Source organism: Delphinapterus leucas, chromosome 16 (assembly GCF_059928025.1).
Source record: "Delphinapterus leucas isolate spDelLeu-1000000601 "Yukka" chromosome 16, BTC_Dleu_Yukka2, whole genome shotgun sequence".
NCBI lineage: Eukaryota > Metazoa > Chordata > Mammalia > Artiodactyla > Monodontidae > Delphinapterus > Delphinapterus leucas.
In genome coordinates this window covers 31,115,945-31,133,406 of record NC_143144.1, presented here as the reverse complement: position 1 = coordinate 31,133,406, position 17,462 = coordinate 31,115,945, and the positions used below count along the sequence as shown (strand labels likewise).

Genomic DNA, 17,462 nt, shown 5'->3' with positions numbered 1-17,462 from the left:
TTCTGTCTGAACAACTTCCTTTAGCAATTCCTTTAGATCAGTCTGTTGGCAACAAATACAATTTTCCTTCATCTGAGAATGTCTTTATTTCATCTTCATTCCTGAAGGACATTTTTGGTGGGTACAGAATTCTGGGTTGACTAATCTTCTCTTTCAGGACTTTAAGTATGTTGTTTCACTTCCTTCCTGCCTCCATTGTTTCAGGTGAGAAATCTATAGTCATTTGAATTTTTAACCTATAAGTAATGAGTCACTTTTCTCTGGTTACTTTCAAGATTTTCTTTTTGACTTTAGTTTTCTCTCATCTGATTACCCTGAGTTTAAGCATTATTTCTTTGGGTTTATTCTGCTGGGCCTGAGATTCTTGAATCTCTAGGTTTGTCTTTGATAGAATTTGGGAAGTTTCTATTCATTATTTCCTCATATATATTTTCTGTACCATACTCTTTCTCCTCTCCTTCTGGAATTCCTATGACACAAATGTGGGACTTTTGAATATACCACAGGGCCCTGAGGCTCTATTCATTTTTTTTCAATATTTTTTCTTTGTTGTTCAACTTGTACAATTTATATTGATCTAGCTTCAGGTTTATTGCTTCTTCCCTTTTTCATCTCCATCCTGTTATTGAGCCTGTCCCCTGAGTGTGCTAGTTATTATATTTTTCAATTCTAGAATTTTCACATAATTATTTTTATCTTGTTTCTTTACTAAGGCTTTCTGTCTTTTAATTCTTTACAAAAGTGTTCTCTCTTAGTTATTGGAACATTTTATAATAGCTCCTTTAGGCTCTTGTTGGATAATTCTAATATTTGTGCCATGTAGGCATTGGATGCAAGTTGAGATTCTTTTTTTTAGTTATTCATATGCCAAGTACTTTTTTTATTGTATTCTCGACACTTTGTTTTGTTATTATGAAATTCTGGGTCTTGTTTAAAACTTGCAAACACACTGATAATTTTATTGTGGCATGTAATGACCTGTTTTACTTTAGACTGAAATTGTGGCCAAGCTTCTATGGGTTGTAATTCCAATATGAGTTGAATTTTCAAAACATTGGCAGTGCTGTTTGGACCTGTCCCACATCAGTCTCAAACTGGGTGATAGTTCATATTATGCTTTAGTCCTCAAAATCTATATATGCTGTGTAGGGTCAGTTTCATCCTTGCACAGCTCAGGGTGAGCCCAGGAGTTCATAAGTAATTGTAAGGGACTCCCTTCTTAAGTCCTCTTTCTCTGTGATCTCCAGGGGAATTTGAGCTTCCATGGAGTTTTCCTTTTCATCCTCTGACCAGAAAGCTGGGGCTTTAGCTACCCTGGTTTGTTATACACTTTCTGCTACTGTGTCCTCACCTGGGCAAACCAGTGGGAGGACGAAGAGAGACAAAAAACAGTAGGGCTTTGCCTCACTATCTTTGGACCTCAGACCCTCTTGCCAGAAAAGTTTCTCCTGCCTCCTTTTATCTCCCATTGCCACTGCTGCTGCTGCCGGCACTGGGTGTCTTAGGGGTGGAGATGCAAGAAAAGAGAAGAAAAGCAAAAAGAACCCAAACCGTGACGTCCCCATTCTCTCTGAGTGTTAGGAATTGCCTCTACCGGTCTTTGAGGCAGAATGAGCGCTTCTCTTGGGGCTTTGTCTTTCCACATTCTTGTCTTCATTTACAGGTTCTGGGCTTCCTCAAAGTCAGGTTAGAGGATACCAGAGCAAAAACAATGGTAAACTCACTGCTGATTTGGTGGGACTTCCAATTCTGGTCATTTTCCCTAATCTATTTGCTACTGTTTGTCTCAGAGACTTCAAATAGCTGCTCCATGCATTTTGTCCAGGTTTAATGGATGCAATCGAGGAAAGACACAGGGTGGAGTGTCCTTATTCTATTTTATCCAGAGCCCGAAAACCAGATATCACTTTAGAAACCATATTCTACGTTTGTCCCTTATAGCTGGACCAGGGAGAATATTGCCTCTGAGGCAGTGTTATCATCACGTCCTTTTAGTGTATTCAGTAATCACTCTCTTTGGGGTGAGTACCTTTTCATCAGAGACTATGAATACCATAACCTGGCAAGCTGCATTACTGTGGAATCCTGCGCATCTCCTGGTAGAACAATGGGAGGCGGCTGTTTCCACTTCAGACTCATTTGGCTGATTTAGAGAAACTTTGGGACACCTGTAAAATGACGCTGAGATCAATTTTAGGCATCCATCTGCCATCTTGAAAAATGGCATGCAATAAAACCTTTCAACCGGGTGTAATTTTTGTAGCTTTTAGCAGCTACCACATGTATCCCACGGTAGCGAGAGTGATGCAGGCCCACTGATTAGGGTTTCAAGTACTAAGAAATACAGGTGTCCTGCCTGCCTTGATGCTGTGTTTTGTGTACACTAGGGGATGGGAGGTAGGCTGGGAAGCGGATGGAATTAACTGACATTATATAAGTGAGAGATATCACTTCCTCCCTTTCCCCCATACCGTGTCAGCAGGTAGAGTATCTCTGCCCACCAAAAACTAACGTACAGCTCTATGCCCACTGACCTTGGGGTGCAGAAGCTCTTTGTTGTGGTCAGTCTGCAAAGAGAAGTCTATGTTTATGCCTAGCCTCCATATTTATGGTGTTGCTTTTTAGGACAATGGATTTAATTAGTTTCTCCTTTTTTTCCTAGACTGACAAAATAAGTATCATTTCTTAAGGAGTTTCTATTGGTTTCCTGTTTCAGCTAAAGTTTGGCAGTGAGAAGGCCATTTATTTTAATGGTTGGGTATTTTTTCTTCCCCTTAAATGGACTAGTGAGGAAAAAATGAGTGAAAGAGGAATACTTGGTACCTCTCTCAGAATTTGGATTAGGTATTAGACTTGATCATCCAAAGATCTTGGATGGTGTCCCCCTGTCCAGATATATCCATGGAACACTATGTTATTCAGATGTGCCAGCACAGCCTCACCCTTCCTGTTCTTCCTCACTCGTGAAGTGTGAGGGGAGTTGTGAAGCCGTGCAGTGGGCGGAAGGCTGGGGTTGGGGGTGTGTTGTAAGCCTCTGAATTAGGACGTGATTTGTTGTAAGACCTCGCACTGCTTGCCCAAGCTTTCTGAGCTTCATATCCACCCACAGTAAAAAGTGGAAGAGCCTAGCAGATTGTTGGAAAGATAACCAGTACATGACGGTACGTCACCCCCTTCTTATTCCTTAGGGGTTGGCGGTACTGTTTGGGTTTCTATTTGTGATGAGATCTGACACTGGATTAGGATTGGGTCACTGATGGGAGAACACAGAGGGATGAACCTAATCTAAAGCCACCGTCTAGGGCGGTGTAAAGACATCCCTCCCTACACTGCTTATAATTTCGTGTTGCCAAAATCTTTGTAAATGACTGATATTGGGGGAGGTCCCTGGAACTCTGTGGTGAGATGCAGAATTAGTAGAATCTTCTGCCTGAGTACATTTTCTAGGGCAGCAGCATTGTTCATCAGCCTAAGTGACACTGGGTCCCTCAACCTTCCTGTCCCTTACCCCCACGGCTAGAAGATTTTACCTGCATGTACAGGTGAAACCTGGATGCACCTGTCTGGCTTTTCCCAGGCCTCTCAGTGAGTGGAGATCTGCTGGCTATTCTTTTCCATACATAATGAATGTCCAGCCAGCAAGTGCAGCCCTGCCCAGGACAGAGCCCTGCAGTGGCAGTGCCTGGAAGGAGAATGGCTGTGTGCTGGGCTGTGTTACCTGTGGAGAACTCAGAGAGTGTAGTGACCTCCCGGGTCCTGCCTGGAGGACTGATATGTACTGTGGACTTGAACTTGCTCATAGAACCAATGGGCACAGGAACAGAGAGACCTCTCCTTGACCAAGCAGGATTATCACGCGTCTTCTCTTTCTTCTCATCTTAAACCAACTGTAGGATACCATCCTGGCAATTTTCTGGGAATACTGCACTATAACAAGGGCTAAAATCTTCCAAGAAATGCAACAAGAAGGAGGAAATGTGCCTTCCAGAACTCTTCTCAGGAGGCATACAGTTTGTGGTTGGAAGGAATACTTAGGGGAACTCTTGGGGATAGGAGGAATGAGTTCCCTTGAACATGTTACTCCACGTTCAAGTAACAACAGATATTTTCTAATTAGCCTTCTAAAAAGTCGCATCCACTTAATTGCAAGGCTTTTCTTTTGCTGAGGGGAGTATGCAAAATTGGGGCCAGGATTGAATTGCTGAGGGCAGTAGAGGGCTCTGACCTGTGGTCATTCTTCTCTCTTTTATCCCCACCCAGTACTCAGCCTCTACTCCAAATACAAGTTAAACAAGTACTCTTAAAAATAATGTTTGAACAAGCATCAGAGTATTAGCATGCCTTTCTGGTGGACCAAGGATATGCCGGGTTATCAGTTCAGAATCAGTCTGAACTGATACCTGGCAAACAAAGAGGAAAGCCATTTGCTAGGAGGGAGGATGGAAGATGAAAGTAGAATCTAGTAAGTCTCCACTGGAAGGATGTAGGCAAGAGTCAAGCCCAGAAATTGGAAGTAGCTAATCCAGTCTACACATCAGAGTCGTTTTGTCTCAGGGCTCCTTTCAGGAGACCAGGCTGGGTCTTTATATCCACGTATGACCTTTCTCCTATTTGGGGAGACAGTTCCTCCAAATACCTAACTTCTCTCTTATCATCCTATCTATTCAGAGTGAACTTGCTGGCCACTAGGGAAGGGGAGGGGGAGGGAGGACCTCCAGGGAACACTGCTGTCTTTTGGGGATAAACTCAAGGTACTTAGTTTTTCTCCTCAGTCCAGAGGATCATTTGTTGATTAGTGATGTTCCAGGTTTTTCCAGTAGCAACTAAGCAATAGGAAGCCATGAATCACTGGCCCAACGTCTAACTGGCTGTGTTCCCTTGTGCGAGTAGTAGAGATGTCTTCATAATCTCCATCACCATCGCCATCACCAACGCTCATTATTTATGATAGAGCATTTCTAGAACATCTCCAGGGTACACACTCAGTAAGTACCATCTTTTAGTATGATTAAGCCGCCAAAGCACCTATCACATAGGAAGCACTCAGAAAACATTAGGTATTTGCCAGGCACTATGTTAGGTGTTTTACATGGATCACCTCATTTCACCTGTCTTCCTAGGAAGTAGGTACTGTTGTCGCTCTCATTTTGCAGGTGAGGGGATTGAGGCTTGGAGAGGTTATACAACTGGCCCAGGGACGTTCAGTGAGGCTGGGAGTTGAACCCAGAGGCTGCATGTGCTTTGGTACTTCCTACATTGCTGCTGCACTCAGGATCATGGCCCCTCTTAAACAGAAACTGCTAAGGCCAGCTAAATACCTCAGCAGTTTATAAGCTGTCCCCTTTCAGTCTCTGAACCAAATGTCATTTTGATGAGGCCTAAAATCCACTCCAGGAAGCCACAGAGGGGAATCTCAAGTCACTTCTAACTTCCTGTGAAAATATTCTCTAGCTGGCAAGAGATTTTTCCAGGTAACAGCAAATACACAATAAAGCAGGTGCCTCTACCTTGGGTACCTGGCTCACAACCCGTTTGGCTTCCCAATCACCCTGATACCTAAAACTAGCAGAATTTATGCTCGCGGCTTGAATGGCTCTGTTCAGCCGAAAAGCAAAAGTTGATGGCTGAAACCCTTTGCTCTGAAATGAAATCTAGTCTCTTTGGCTCAACTTTGTTAGGCCGTATCGTACAGCGATACGAGACATAAGTATTCAGAATCTGCTGTCACTAAAACAGGACTGAGTTGGCCAACATTTTTGTCCTCACACTCAACACTGTGTCCTAAAATGGAAAAGTTAAATAGAAATTAAGGATACAAATAGCCATTTTCTGAAACTTTAATTGAATTAAATATAGCTGTGTCATTGTTCTCTCTTTACACAGCCCACATTGAAGGGGAGACTAAGTTATTATTGGGGTCATTGGATCAATGGAGAGAGACTGGGTAGATAAATCTGGATCCCTGAAATATTGTTTAGACTAATTAGCACAGCAACCCAAACACTGGGATACCCATCTTGTGCTTAATTATCTACAGGCTTTCTCTGTAACTGACTCCAATAGTTAGTGATGCTCGTAGAAAGCATCCTTTTGCATCTCTTATTCAAATCCTTTGGGCCACGATTGATTCTCTGGTCCTCAGAGAGAATACTTGTTCCATGTTCTTCACTCTCTTTGGGAACACCTCTGCTACTGTACGTGTGGTCCATGTTCGGGGAGTATTTCTGTTGCCTGGGAGCTTGTTAGAAATGCAGAATCTTAGACCCCACCCCAGGACTACAGAAAGCACATTTTACTAACACCCTTGGGTGATTTACATGCTCTTCAGAGTTTGGGGAGCACTGGACTCACAGCCTTAGACATGCCCACTGGTGAGAAACTATCCTGTGTTAGCTTCAGTGGATGCAGTGGGATTCTCCCCAAACTGTCTAAAATATTGAAGATTTTGCAAACGCTTAGGTAATTCTCTAATGGTTTGTCTTATTAAAAGCAACCTCATAATTCCCGGGCTGATTCAAATGCTTTTCTATCTAACTCCTTTCTTTTTCTCCCAGTTCTTAATTAGTTAATAGCAAACAGTTGTTTTGGGTCTCAATTTTAGAATTTAGGAGTAATGGAATTGCCAAATGCAGCCTTTGCTGGGCTCAGTCTATTTCCTGTTGAATTGTTGTTTGACCCTACCTTGGAATTCAAAAGAGTGCAGTCCAGAAGATAGAGGGCTAGGTCACATGGGAAAGAGAGCATAGTCATGAGACGGAGCAAAGGGGGCTCCTTTCTGCAGGGAGTGCGGTGGGACTCCTAGCTAGTAAGAGGTAGGACTTCTGTTAGATTGGCAAATACACCAGTTCCTGAGAGTCCCTTCTTTCAAATTCAAGCCTCCAAGGTATTGGATCTAGAATTTAGAAAACCATAAGCGACTTGCTAAGTAGCCCAAGATGTTCTGTGATGACAAAGTTTCCCAGAAATGTACCGCTCAGTAGGAAGTGTTCTGGGAAGTTTAAAAATCACCCGACTCTACACGTTCCCTATGAGATGCCAAGAATGCAGAATTTTTCAGCATTCGGGGGGCAGAAATTGGTTCCTTTCATGGTCAACACTAAATGCTATGAAGTTATCAGCACTGACTTGTGATTAGATGCCTGGAAAAACTGTGCTCGTTTCTTTGTGTCTCTTTCTCCAGTTTTGTCTTGCTGAGTTCAATTCAACAAATATTAATTAAGCACCTCTTATAAGCACCTCATAAGGTAGTATGCTGCTTGTTCTAGAAGATTCAAAGTTGAATGCCTAAGGGAGGGTCTCGTGTTCCAGAATTCCACTTTATTATAGTTCTTGTCAGATGTTAGAAGACTCAGATACTATGACGGTAGCTAATGACAACTAACGCATACTGAGTGCATACTGCCAACCAGGGAATGTTCTAAGCATTCTTTATCCATTATCTCTTTTAGCCCTCCCAAGCTCACCAGAGGTGGGCATGATTTGTGTTCCCATTAAGGCAGGGCAGAGCACATCAATTGGGGGAGAGGAGGAAAGTCCTCACAGACGAGGTGGCATACGATGGGAACTTTATAGGTAGAGTTGGATCTTGACAGCTGAAAATTGCCACAGAGAGATTTCTGACAGTAGGATCAGGGAAACGAAGTGGTGGGGAGATCAGAGGGAGGAAGTTTGCTGGTCTCCATGAGCTGATCCTTGAAATAAAGGATTCTGTGACTTAGTACCATGTTTTCCCTTTGGAGACTTACAATTCATAGTAACATGTGAAATACTCTTGAGTTGCACTAAAAAACTCCCCAGTTTGGCTTTGTGAAATCCAGCACTTCCCAAATGTGTTTCATCCATTCAGCAAATATTGAGCTACTGCTATGTTCCATGCACTGTTCCAAACTCTGGAGACTCAGGTGAGTTTTTCTGCCTTCAAAAAACCTATATTTTAATGGGGACACCATAGAACTCTCTCTTCACTCTCTTATGTTCAAGGTGACACCTGTTAGTAAGTTCTGTCAAGGCTACTTTGGGAAATCTTAGTTGGGGATAATCCTACTTTACTGGAGTTTGGGGGAAATTGTGAGAAGTAAGGTTTGTAAGCTGGAGTAGGACCAGCACAACTGCAAATGCAGTCTGTGGATGGGTGCCATGAACTGTTTGCTACTCGTCCACGAAGTGGCAAGTACAGAAAATGAGAGGAATGCTTAGGAACTTTTAGAGCAATTTGCCAGATTAATTATATATTGGTTGAATCTAATGATAGAAATTTTGAACTTGTATTTTGCATGTCTTGTCTATTTTTTTTTTTGGAAATCATTTCTGTTAGATTTTGCAGGAGTTTGAGTCTGCAAAACGATGGATACTAGAAATAAAAGTAAAACCCTGGTCTCTCACCCCAAATGGGTTGAGAAGCTCTGTTCTGGAAAATCCTGCCTGTCAGGGACTGAATTGTTCTCCTGAGGATTGCTTGGCAGGCGTCTGCTTGAGAACACTTACTTGCTGCTTGCCCTACCCAGATGAGAATTATTTTTAGTAGTATTTTAAGAACCTTATTATTTGAAGCACAAGTGAGGATGTTCTTAACTATTATCAAGATTGCAAAACCAAAGTCCTATTTGGATAGATAGTGAATAGACCCATCTTTAAAAAGGCCCGGCAACACTTAAGCATAAATACCTTTTCTACATTGGAGAGGAAAAAAAGAAAAGGGTAGAACAACCTACCTACGTATTAAAATACCGATTTCCTGCCACATAGGCCACACTTTCTGAAATAATTTATAAATGATAATTATTTTTAAAAGTTCTCATATCACTCTTTCTGTTAACCCTTCCTTTAACTTCAGTTCCTCTGGCATTCTGCGTTTTCAGAAGTAATCTAAGTTGGGGTAACATAGCAGGGGGGAAAATACCCTGTCCGCTAACTCTTTTGCACGTGGTGTGGTCTGTTGATCTCGCTCTGAACACTTCATGTGGGCTGATGTTTTTTTCATAATGCTTGATGGAAGAAATCTCATTTGATAGCCTGCAGCCCACTAGTCTGGGATTAAGAGATTCAGTGGAAGTCCACCCCAGAATTAATCTCTGGAGTTGTTTATTTATTCGTTCAGTGCTGAAGCAACCAGTTATCTTGCGTTCCATCAAATTCCAAATAATGTGTTTTAATTGACATTGTCCCAAAGCCTTTGGAAAAATCTGAGATCCTTTCGTTCTGTTCTCACATTCTGGAAAGTACAATCTGAAATAGGCCATAATTGTGGAATGCCAAATCGTTATGGGGTCCCTGAAATCCAGTGCTGTTCTCGGAAGGACAGCCGACCCGAGTCCACATCCAAGAAGGACAGCGTTGATATGCAATTTGGCACAGAGAAGAGATATATTCTGAAAAGGTGCAAATCACTGTTGGTTTCGCATCTCTTCTGTTTCTTTCCTTTGTTTTCAACTTTATCACCAGTTTCTTCCACCCCCCAGAAAGCTGTGCAGCGAGGCTTTCTCTGTTCTGGCACTCGTGAGGAGCTAAGCTAGCAAGACTCAAACGTTTTGTTTTTTAATTCTACGAGTTTATGTTGAGGCGAGGAAGAGAGGGAGAAAGAGCCGCATGCCCACTGGTAAAAACTGCGGCAAGTTTGTTAACATTGGAACATAGAGGGAAATAAAGGAGGAGAGAGAATCCAGGAACTGGGTCAGTGATAAAGTCTTCTTAACAATCAGTTGTCCTTAGCATTGTTCTTTCCAGCAAGAAATGATTAGATGCAACATTGAATCAGATTTTTCCCAGTGGCACAGCATGCCTTTGAGGGGTGGGGATAAAGGACCCCATTCATTTTAGTGACCAGCCCATACGCTCATCACCCTAGAGCCCATCAATGCTGATTCCATGTTTATTACTGTAATTAAGAGCTTGACACGTTCTGTGGGTGTTCTCTGTTTTTTGTGGGCGTAAATATGTTTTTGTGGAATCTCAGATACGTTGGCCAGTTCCTGTCAGTGCGCTCTGTTTTAGACTGTCACATTACAAAGGACAGTGACAATGTATTGTGTAATTTATATGTATAAATATTCATTCAGATGTAGCTAATTGATTCTAATTAAGGACTTATGATTTAAAACTATACATCCTTTAGAGCAAGAATATTGAGAATTTGGATAGATTTTTTAAAAATCATGAATGTAATAAATACCTGCTATTACAATAAATAGTCTTCTACTGCCAGTTTTGGGCAATGCTGGTATGTATGTTACAACTCATCTCTTCTTATTGCAACTATTAACATAATGGTTATTGATTTTTATAATTTCCTCTTAGTTCATTATATTTGATGTGCACAACATAACGTATATTTGGATTAAAACAATGTACTTGTTTTCAGTTAAATAAGGATTGGTATATGATAGTCTTTGGAATTATTTATACGACTCTGGAGGTAGGGATGGACTTCTGCAAAATTATTTGGCTGTAATCAACACAGTTATTCAGACTCTGCTGGAAACAGAAATCACAGTGACTATAACATACCACAGCTGGGATGGTTGATTTTTCACATGCACTGGGCTGTTAGCGTTAGAGAAACACAGTTTCACCCTAATCAGAGAAAGCATAAAATATAAAAGGTGTCGTTACTGACCCACCGTTAGTAACACATGCAAAATCTGGGAGCAAGAAGGTGTTACTTCCCCCAGAGCCAAGGCTGATGTTTCCAGTTTGATGGTGCCTTTGGTGGTGGAGCCATCGGCCCCCAGATTGGTGTACAACTGTTTACTTAAGGGATTGAACTAGACTGGTTGAAAAGTTAGATAATGAAGGGCAGATAAATAAGACCATGAGAAGTGTGGACGAGTGAGCCCCACGGCTCAGATCTCTTTTCTCACTGAAGATCTGCGAGTGTTTGATGAATAAGGACCCAGAGCACATCACCTGCTCATCTTTGCTAGGTGCTCTTCTGAAGCAGCGGGAGTTTGATGTGACAGCCAGAGGAGAACTTGCTGCCTCAGGAAATGCTTTGCCTTTGACTGATGGTTGAATGGCTGGCAAATTAATTTTGGCACCTTTCCCTCAGTCATCTTGGTCCCATTCTTTCACTTTTCTGCTGGGAAGTGTGTATTCACATTACAGTTAAAAATATTTCAACAACACAAACGTGGAGAACAGCATGTACTATTTTAGGCAAGAAGTTGTAGGCTGGGGTGGTTCCATTTTATAGAATGGAAATGATGCCGTCGTGCTCTGAGAGGAGGTCTGAACTCTCCTTTCAGCTCGACTTAAAATCAGTATTACTTCTCACGGACTTCTCACAAAGTCAGGGGCTCCAGGGTTTAAGATCTTGCGTTCTTGAGGAGCTTTTCCTCTTAGGTACTTATATTCCGCAAACCCTCCAAGCCCCCCAAAATCCTAGCACCACTGCTTCTCTATATATTTACCTTGTCAATCTCTAGCAAGAGATAATATGGTGGGTGGTTAACAGTATGAACTCTGAATCCTGTTTGTACCACTCATTGGCTTTGTAACCTTTAGTGGGTTACTTAACCTCTCTGTGCCTCTATTAAAGGGGACTTACAATGACAGTAACTCATTCTACCGTCTCTAGATCTCTTTGTTCACTGTCAAGTGTTTTAAACTCAACATATTGTATTTTATACTAATTTTTCCTTCCCTAAGAATGTATTTGATTACGGCTAACAAAACTAAAAGGAATGTGCGTTTTGCTTTTGCTTTTTTCAAAATAAGTGAAAGGTGCCGTGCTTGAGACTTAGGTAAACTTTGATAAGAAGGGGTAATTGAAGCGCTTGCCTCGGGATGAAGATTGAGGTTCTGTTGTCTGAGTTTGTGACACATTACAGTGTCTTAAGGCTGGGTGCTCTATCCCTGACTCTCCTGATGTGATAACCTGTTCCTGTCGTTGTTCTGCCACAACTTGTCATTCTTGCCCTTAAGGATTAAAGGGTGTAAGTGTTAATTATAATTACTGATTCTCCTTATATTATACGTATTTTTTTTTTAAAAAAAATTACTTGTGGTAAAATACATATAACAAAATTTACCATTTTACCATTTAAATCATTTTCAGTAAGTTTTTGTGTGTGGGGGGGGGACGTTTATGAGAACCTGAAAATTTTGTTAACTTATCAATAGGGAAATTGTGTTAAAGATGTAGAAATCTTAAAGGGTTATAACAATGAATTTAAACTCCTCAGCTTTTAGTCAGTCCATTCAGTACTTCTGCATCTCGCATTATACATACCATCTGAGCATCTGCATATGTCTATGGAAGAGGCATTTTGCTTTCCAGAAAAGTTCTGTTCATTTTTTTTTTCCGAGTTTTTTGGCTTTTAGTCCTGAAGCATTTCAGATCAGCCACAAACTTTCAGGAAAAGAAATGTGGAAAAAAATCAGCAAAAGTCAGATATATATCGTCAGATATATCTTAGACAGGTATATCTGATGCTTTTTCTGGCAAAGAGAAAAATATGGGAAAATAAATTCCAGTTTAAATAAAATTCAGTCAGTAACTAGAATGGCTCATAAGACACAGAATATGCTAAAAATTATTTGCTGAATCAATAAATCAATGAACAATTTATGCTAAATTCAAAAGAAACATGAATATAATATTTGTATCCTAAAAAGAATTTATTTCTACTTTAAAAAGTTTAGTGATGAACCTACAATAAAATTTGGTCTCAAGAGTAGTTCCATTAAAACATAGAGGCATGAAAATAATGACCATAACTAAAAGAACCAAATTAAAATCATATTAATTGAGGAATAGCACCAACAATCAATTGAGATAAAGCTTCATATTTTCATTATTTTTGAAAGCCAAGTGGAATATTTAAATTGGCAACATAAGCAACATATTATAAAAGGAATGTCCCTGCTAAAAGAATAGGCTGAATTCTTCTACTTCAAGAAAACTATTTGCCCATAAAACTCAACTATGAGGATTTATAATTGGCAGTCCCTCAGATACTATCCTATTTACCAATAAAAAATTATGATAACATAGTGCCCCAAATATTATATATTTCAAACTATTTACTAATGCAGACTAAGCTTTCTTCAAATTAGTTGGAATTAATAACCTTTGTTTATGAAGTCAAGAATATCTTTTATTTGAAAAAATAAGTTGAAATCTTATGAGTTGGGGAAATTAAAAACTTTGTGCTTAGCTAAACACATAGCAGTTAATCTTTAAAATCATAAAGTTTAGCAGTAGAAAAGGTTGAGTCGTTTTGTTTTGAAAGACCCCACTCTGGGGAAGACTAATTTTTTAGATGAACAACCCATACCCAGCAGTATTGCATAGCACATTTCTAATGTGTGGTAGTAGGTTAGAAGCAGCACAAACTAATGAGGTTAACCCACATAATCTTATAACCCAGCCAGGACACAAAGCAGACATAGCATAGAAGCAGGGAGCATTCAATTTATTTCTAAATTATTCCTAGCTTTCGTATTCCAGAACATCACCAAGTAGATGGTAGGTGTGCATTTCCCACTGTTTCCAAGTCTCTTTCATTTCCCCCAGTTAACTGACTATTGGGTCATAAGCAAGATGCCTTTGTGTTTTTGGCTGTGTCTGGTCTTAGTTGCGGCATGTGGGTTCTCCGTTGTGGCGTGTGGGCTTTTCTCTAGTTGGCAGCGTGCGCGTTTTTTTTTTTTCTCCTCTCTCTCTAGTTGTGGCACATGGGCTTCTCTCTAGTTGTGGCATGCGGGTTTTCTCTCTCTAGTTGTGGCGCTCAGGATCCAGAGTGCGTTGGCTCTGTAGTTGTGGCATGAGGGCTCCAGAGTGCGTGGGCTCTATAGTTTGCAAAACCCAGGCTCCCTAGTTGAGGCGCGGGCTCAGTAGTTGTGGCGCGCGGGCTTAGTTGCCCTGCAGCTGGTGGGATGTTAGTTCCCTGACCAGGGATCAAACTCGCATCTCCCGCATTGGTAGGTGGATTCTTTACCATTGGACAACCGGGGAAGTCCCAAGATGCCTTTTAATTCAGTACCAGCACAGGACATTATTAAGAGCCACTTCCAGTTGACTGGGAAGCTCCTTTTCATCCTCCCCCTTATCTAACCTCCAGTGGAAGTGAACTGGGGAGACAGCAGCTTACAGATACCCAAGGACCACACAGCCTGCCTGTCTTCCTGCCTTGGGAATCCATGACATCCCCAAGCTCCTAGAGGGGCTCAGCATTCTTGTTGTTTTCAATTTATACTTTTAAATGGTCGATTCTAAGGTAAAACCTTTCCAGAAATACCTAGCGTGAAGAGGGCTGTTGGGAAAACCAGTTGAACTTGATTAATTACGACCAAAAAAAAACAAAAAAAAAACATATTAATGACATTTTGGTTAAGACCTTTCTGAAACTACATTTTACTTTTTTTTTAATTATTTTATTTTATTTATTTATTTTTTAAATTTATTTTTGGCTGCACTGGGTCTTTGTTGCTGCGCACGGGCTTTCTCTAGTTGCGGCAAGCAGGGGCTACTCTTCGTTGCAGTGCATGGCCTTCTCGTTGCAGTGGCTTATCTTGTTGCAGAGCACAGGCTCTAGGCACGCAGGCTTCAGTAGCTGTGGCACACAGGCTCAGTAGTTGTGGCTCACGGGCTCTAGAGTGCAGGCTCAGTAGTTGTGGCGCACGGGCTTAGTTGCTCCGCGGCATGTGGGATCTTCCTGGACCAGGGCTCGAACCCATGTCCCCTTCATTGGCAGGCGGATTCTTAACCATTGCGCCACCAGCGAAGTCCTACATTTTACTTTTTGTGATATTCAAGGTGGTGTTGGAAAAATCTACTTTTTCCCCAAAGTAGAAATAGATATGTTGTTTCATGTTATATATATATGCTCACTGCAAAAGCCTTCAGACAATACAGAAATCTATAGAGAAAAAGTGTCATTCTACATCTCAGAGATAACAACTGTTACTGTTTTGGTATAAAGCTTTCTAGATTTTTCTACGGCTTTACGGACATTCAGATAATTATAGGGTATTTAAAAATAGGATCAGACTATACACACTATTTAGTAATGTGCCTTTTAAGGTAATTTCTCTGTGAAAATATATACATTTTCATCATAACTTTTAATTGCTTCCCTGTATTCCATGGTATAAACCTACCATTTGTGGTTATTTCTAATTTCTTGTTCTAAGAACAAGAAGGATGTTCTTGTACATGTGTATGTGTATACTTATCTACTCGTTTCTTTGCTATGAATACTTAAAATGGAATTGTGTAAAGGAGTACGCACTTTTGTACATTTTGATAACAATTTAAAAATTGCTCTCAAAAATTTTTATGAATTGTGGATGAGTGCCCATGCCTCCACATTCTTGGAAGTCATACAGGTTTAGGAAGAAGTGGTGCTTTAGAGGGGACATCCGTCTAGTCTGTGAGTTTAGGGGCATGGAAACTTCATGTGGTGATGGGGTATGTTCCTGGTTGTTCAGGAAGGTCGCCATGACACAACCAGTGCATTCATTTGTTTGCCAGATGGGGTGACCCCACTTTCCTTTTACTATCCTATCTTAAACCCTTCTCCTGTGTTCTTCTCCCTTAGATTGAGGAAGACACATGGCAGAAATACTACTTGGAAGGAGTCTCAAATGAAATGTACACAGAATATCTCTCCAGTGCCTTCGTGGGTCTGTCCTTCCCTACTGTTTGTGAGTAAGTGACCATTAACCATATGCTCTTCGGCTTTCAGAAAACATTTAACGTGTCTCTTGAAGGAAATGCACCCCACCTATGGCCAGCACAGTGGGGACAGTGTCCTGTGCTTAGCCTTCTGTGATGAAGGGGAAGATGGGTCATTATATGGCCCCTGCCTTGGGGATTTCTGCTGGCTCTCCTTTCCCTCCAGTCCTGAGAATCTCAGGCTTGGATTCATCATTTGACCTAAATTATGAACTGCAGTTTTCCTGCATATCTTGAATTATGCCCCTATGATGTAGACACATGTATGAAGGGTAGCATGAACCCATGCCTCTGATTTTACCAGGGCAAAACCAAATCTTGCTAGCACCTTGATGAAAGAAATTTTAATCTCTTTCAATTAAGTCAGATCATAAAGACATCAGAGAAGCCACTGTTCAAAGTGCTTTCACTATTTCCTGAGGCAATGTGGAACCAGATGTACACAGAGAGACCTTGAAATAGTCCTGAGTGGTTTAGCCCCGAGATGGACAACTGGTATGTTATAACAATAAAAAGACTTAGCATCTCCTTATACTGGCTCAGCAAGATGGATTTGAGCAAGGGGTAGCCCCAGCCTGCATGACCCCTCGAGGTAGAACAGGTGATCATTTAAGGGGTATGACGTCAGGAGCTCCAGGTGTCCCAGACCCCAAGAAACTTCCACCAGGACGATGCCTCAGATTCCCCACCTAGAAGCTCAGATGTTAGATGTAAGTCAAACAGGGGCTTTGTCCTTATGAAAACACAGACTCCCTGGGAATGCTGAAACACGAAGCCCTGTACTTTGACACTGAGCAAAGAATTTGGTAAACTCAGTCTCACTGATAAAAACTGGGAAGAAACAGTGGAACCTGGGAACCCACTGGGCTGAGGAAGAAGAGCTCTTCCCTTGTGCTATCTACCTGCCTGGAAACCAAACCCACCTTCTGGAAAGGGCGTCCTGAAGAGGACAGTCCTGGGGGGCCCTTGGGTTCCTTTGTCTCATAGTTTGCTGTTCTGTGCACAGCAGAGGGGGGCCAGGGCACCTGGTAGCTTGGTGTTTACCTGTCAGTGACCTGTCAGTGAGCACAGCAGGTGCACCCTGCCTGCCCCTGGGCCCAGGCCCTAAGCAATCCAAAATGGTTTGACTGTTTACTGAGATTTCTCACCCTGTCTCGAAGCGAAAGTTTAAACGCTAAGTGGACTGGAAGAGGGCATAGGTAATTGATTCCGAAGGAGTTATTTTCCGAAAATGGATGCCCTATTGTAACTCCCATGTGTTCCTTTCTTTGAGAGCTATTTCTCATTCTGCCGTAGAAAGGAGTTAACCATTCCGAGGCACTGGGTCCTGGAACACTGAGGCTGTCCCAGGGGATTTTCTCTGTCTTGGAGAGTGGCCTGCCTAGGATAAAAAGTCCAGGAGGATTCAGGACTTACATTAGAAGCTGGTCATATGAAAAGACAATTGAGGCCTCTCAGGTCTGATGTAGATGTGGTCTGAGCCCACAGCAGAACTGCCAACGCCTGGAGGAGTCCTGTGGCACCTCAGGCATTAGCAATGGAGTATGTGACGTCCCCTTCCTTGTCTTTGAGTCTCCTAGGCTTGATTGGTGTCAACATGAGTGCTGCCTTGCAAATCCCTTAGTCCATGTCCCTCCCCCCACCCCCTTCCTGCTTTCCCATCGCTTCTCTTATTTTGCTTCTGGAAACTGAGTGAGTTCATTTTAAGAGTGTTAACCTGGAAGGTTAGAACCGCTCCCTCTAGAAGTTCCAGCTGGGATACCTGTGGGGTCAGTTGGACTCACGTATT

General features: G+C 41.7%; 1 protein-coding gene across 8 annotated transcripts in view; it reads left to right on the top strand.

The window, feature by feature from the left end:
- The window catches only part of KCNMA1 (potassium calcium-activated channel subfamily M alpha 1), a 747,639-nt gene that overhangs the window by 568,464 nt on the left and 161,713 nt on the right, over window positions 1-17,462 (top strand). For all 8 annotated transcript variants that reach the window (XM_089897739.1, XM_030764574.2, XM_030764569.2 and 5 more), the window contains exon 15: window positions 15,537-15,646. In XM_089897739.1, the coding sequence (XP_089753865.1) occupies window positions 15,537-15,646 (110 nt within the window). The remainder of the gene's footprint in view (window positions 1-15,536; window positions 15,647-17,462) is intronic.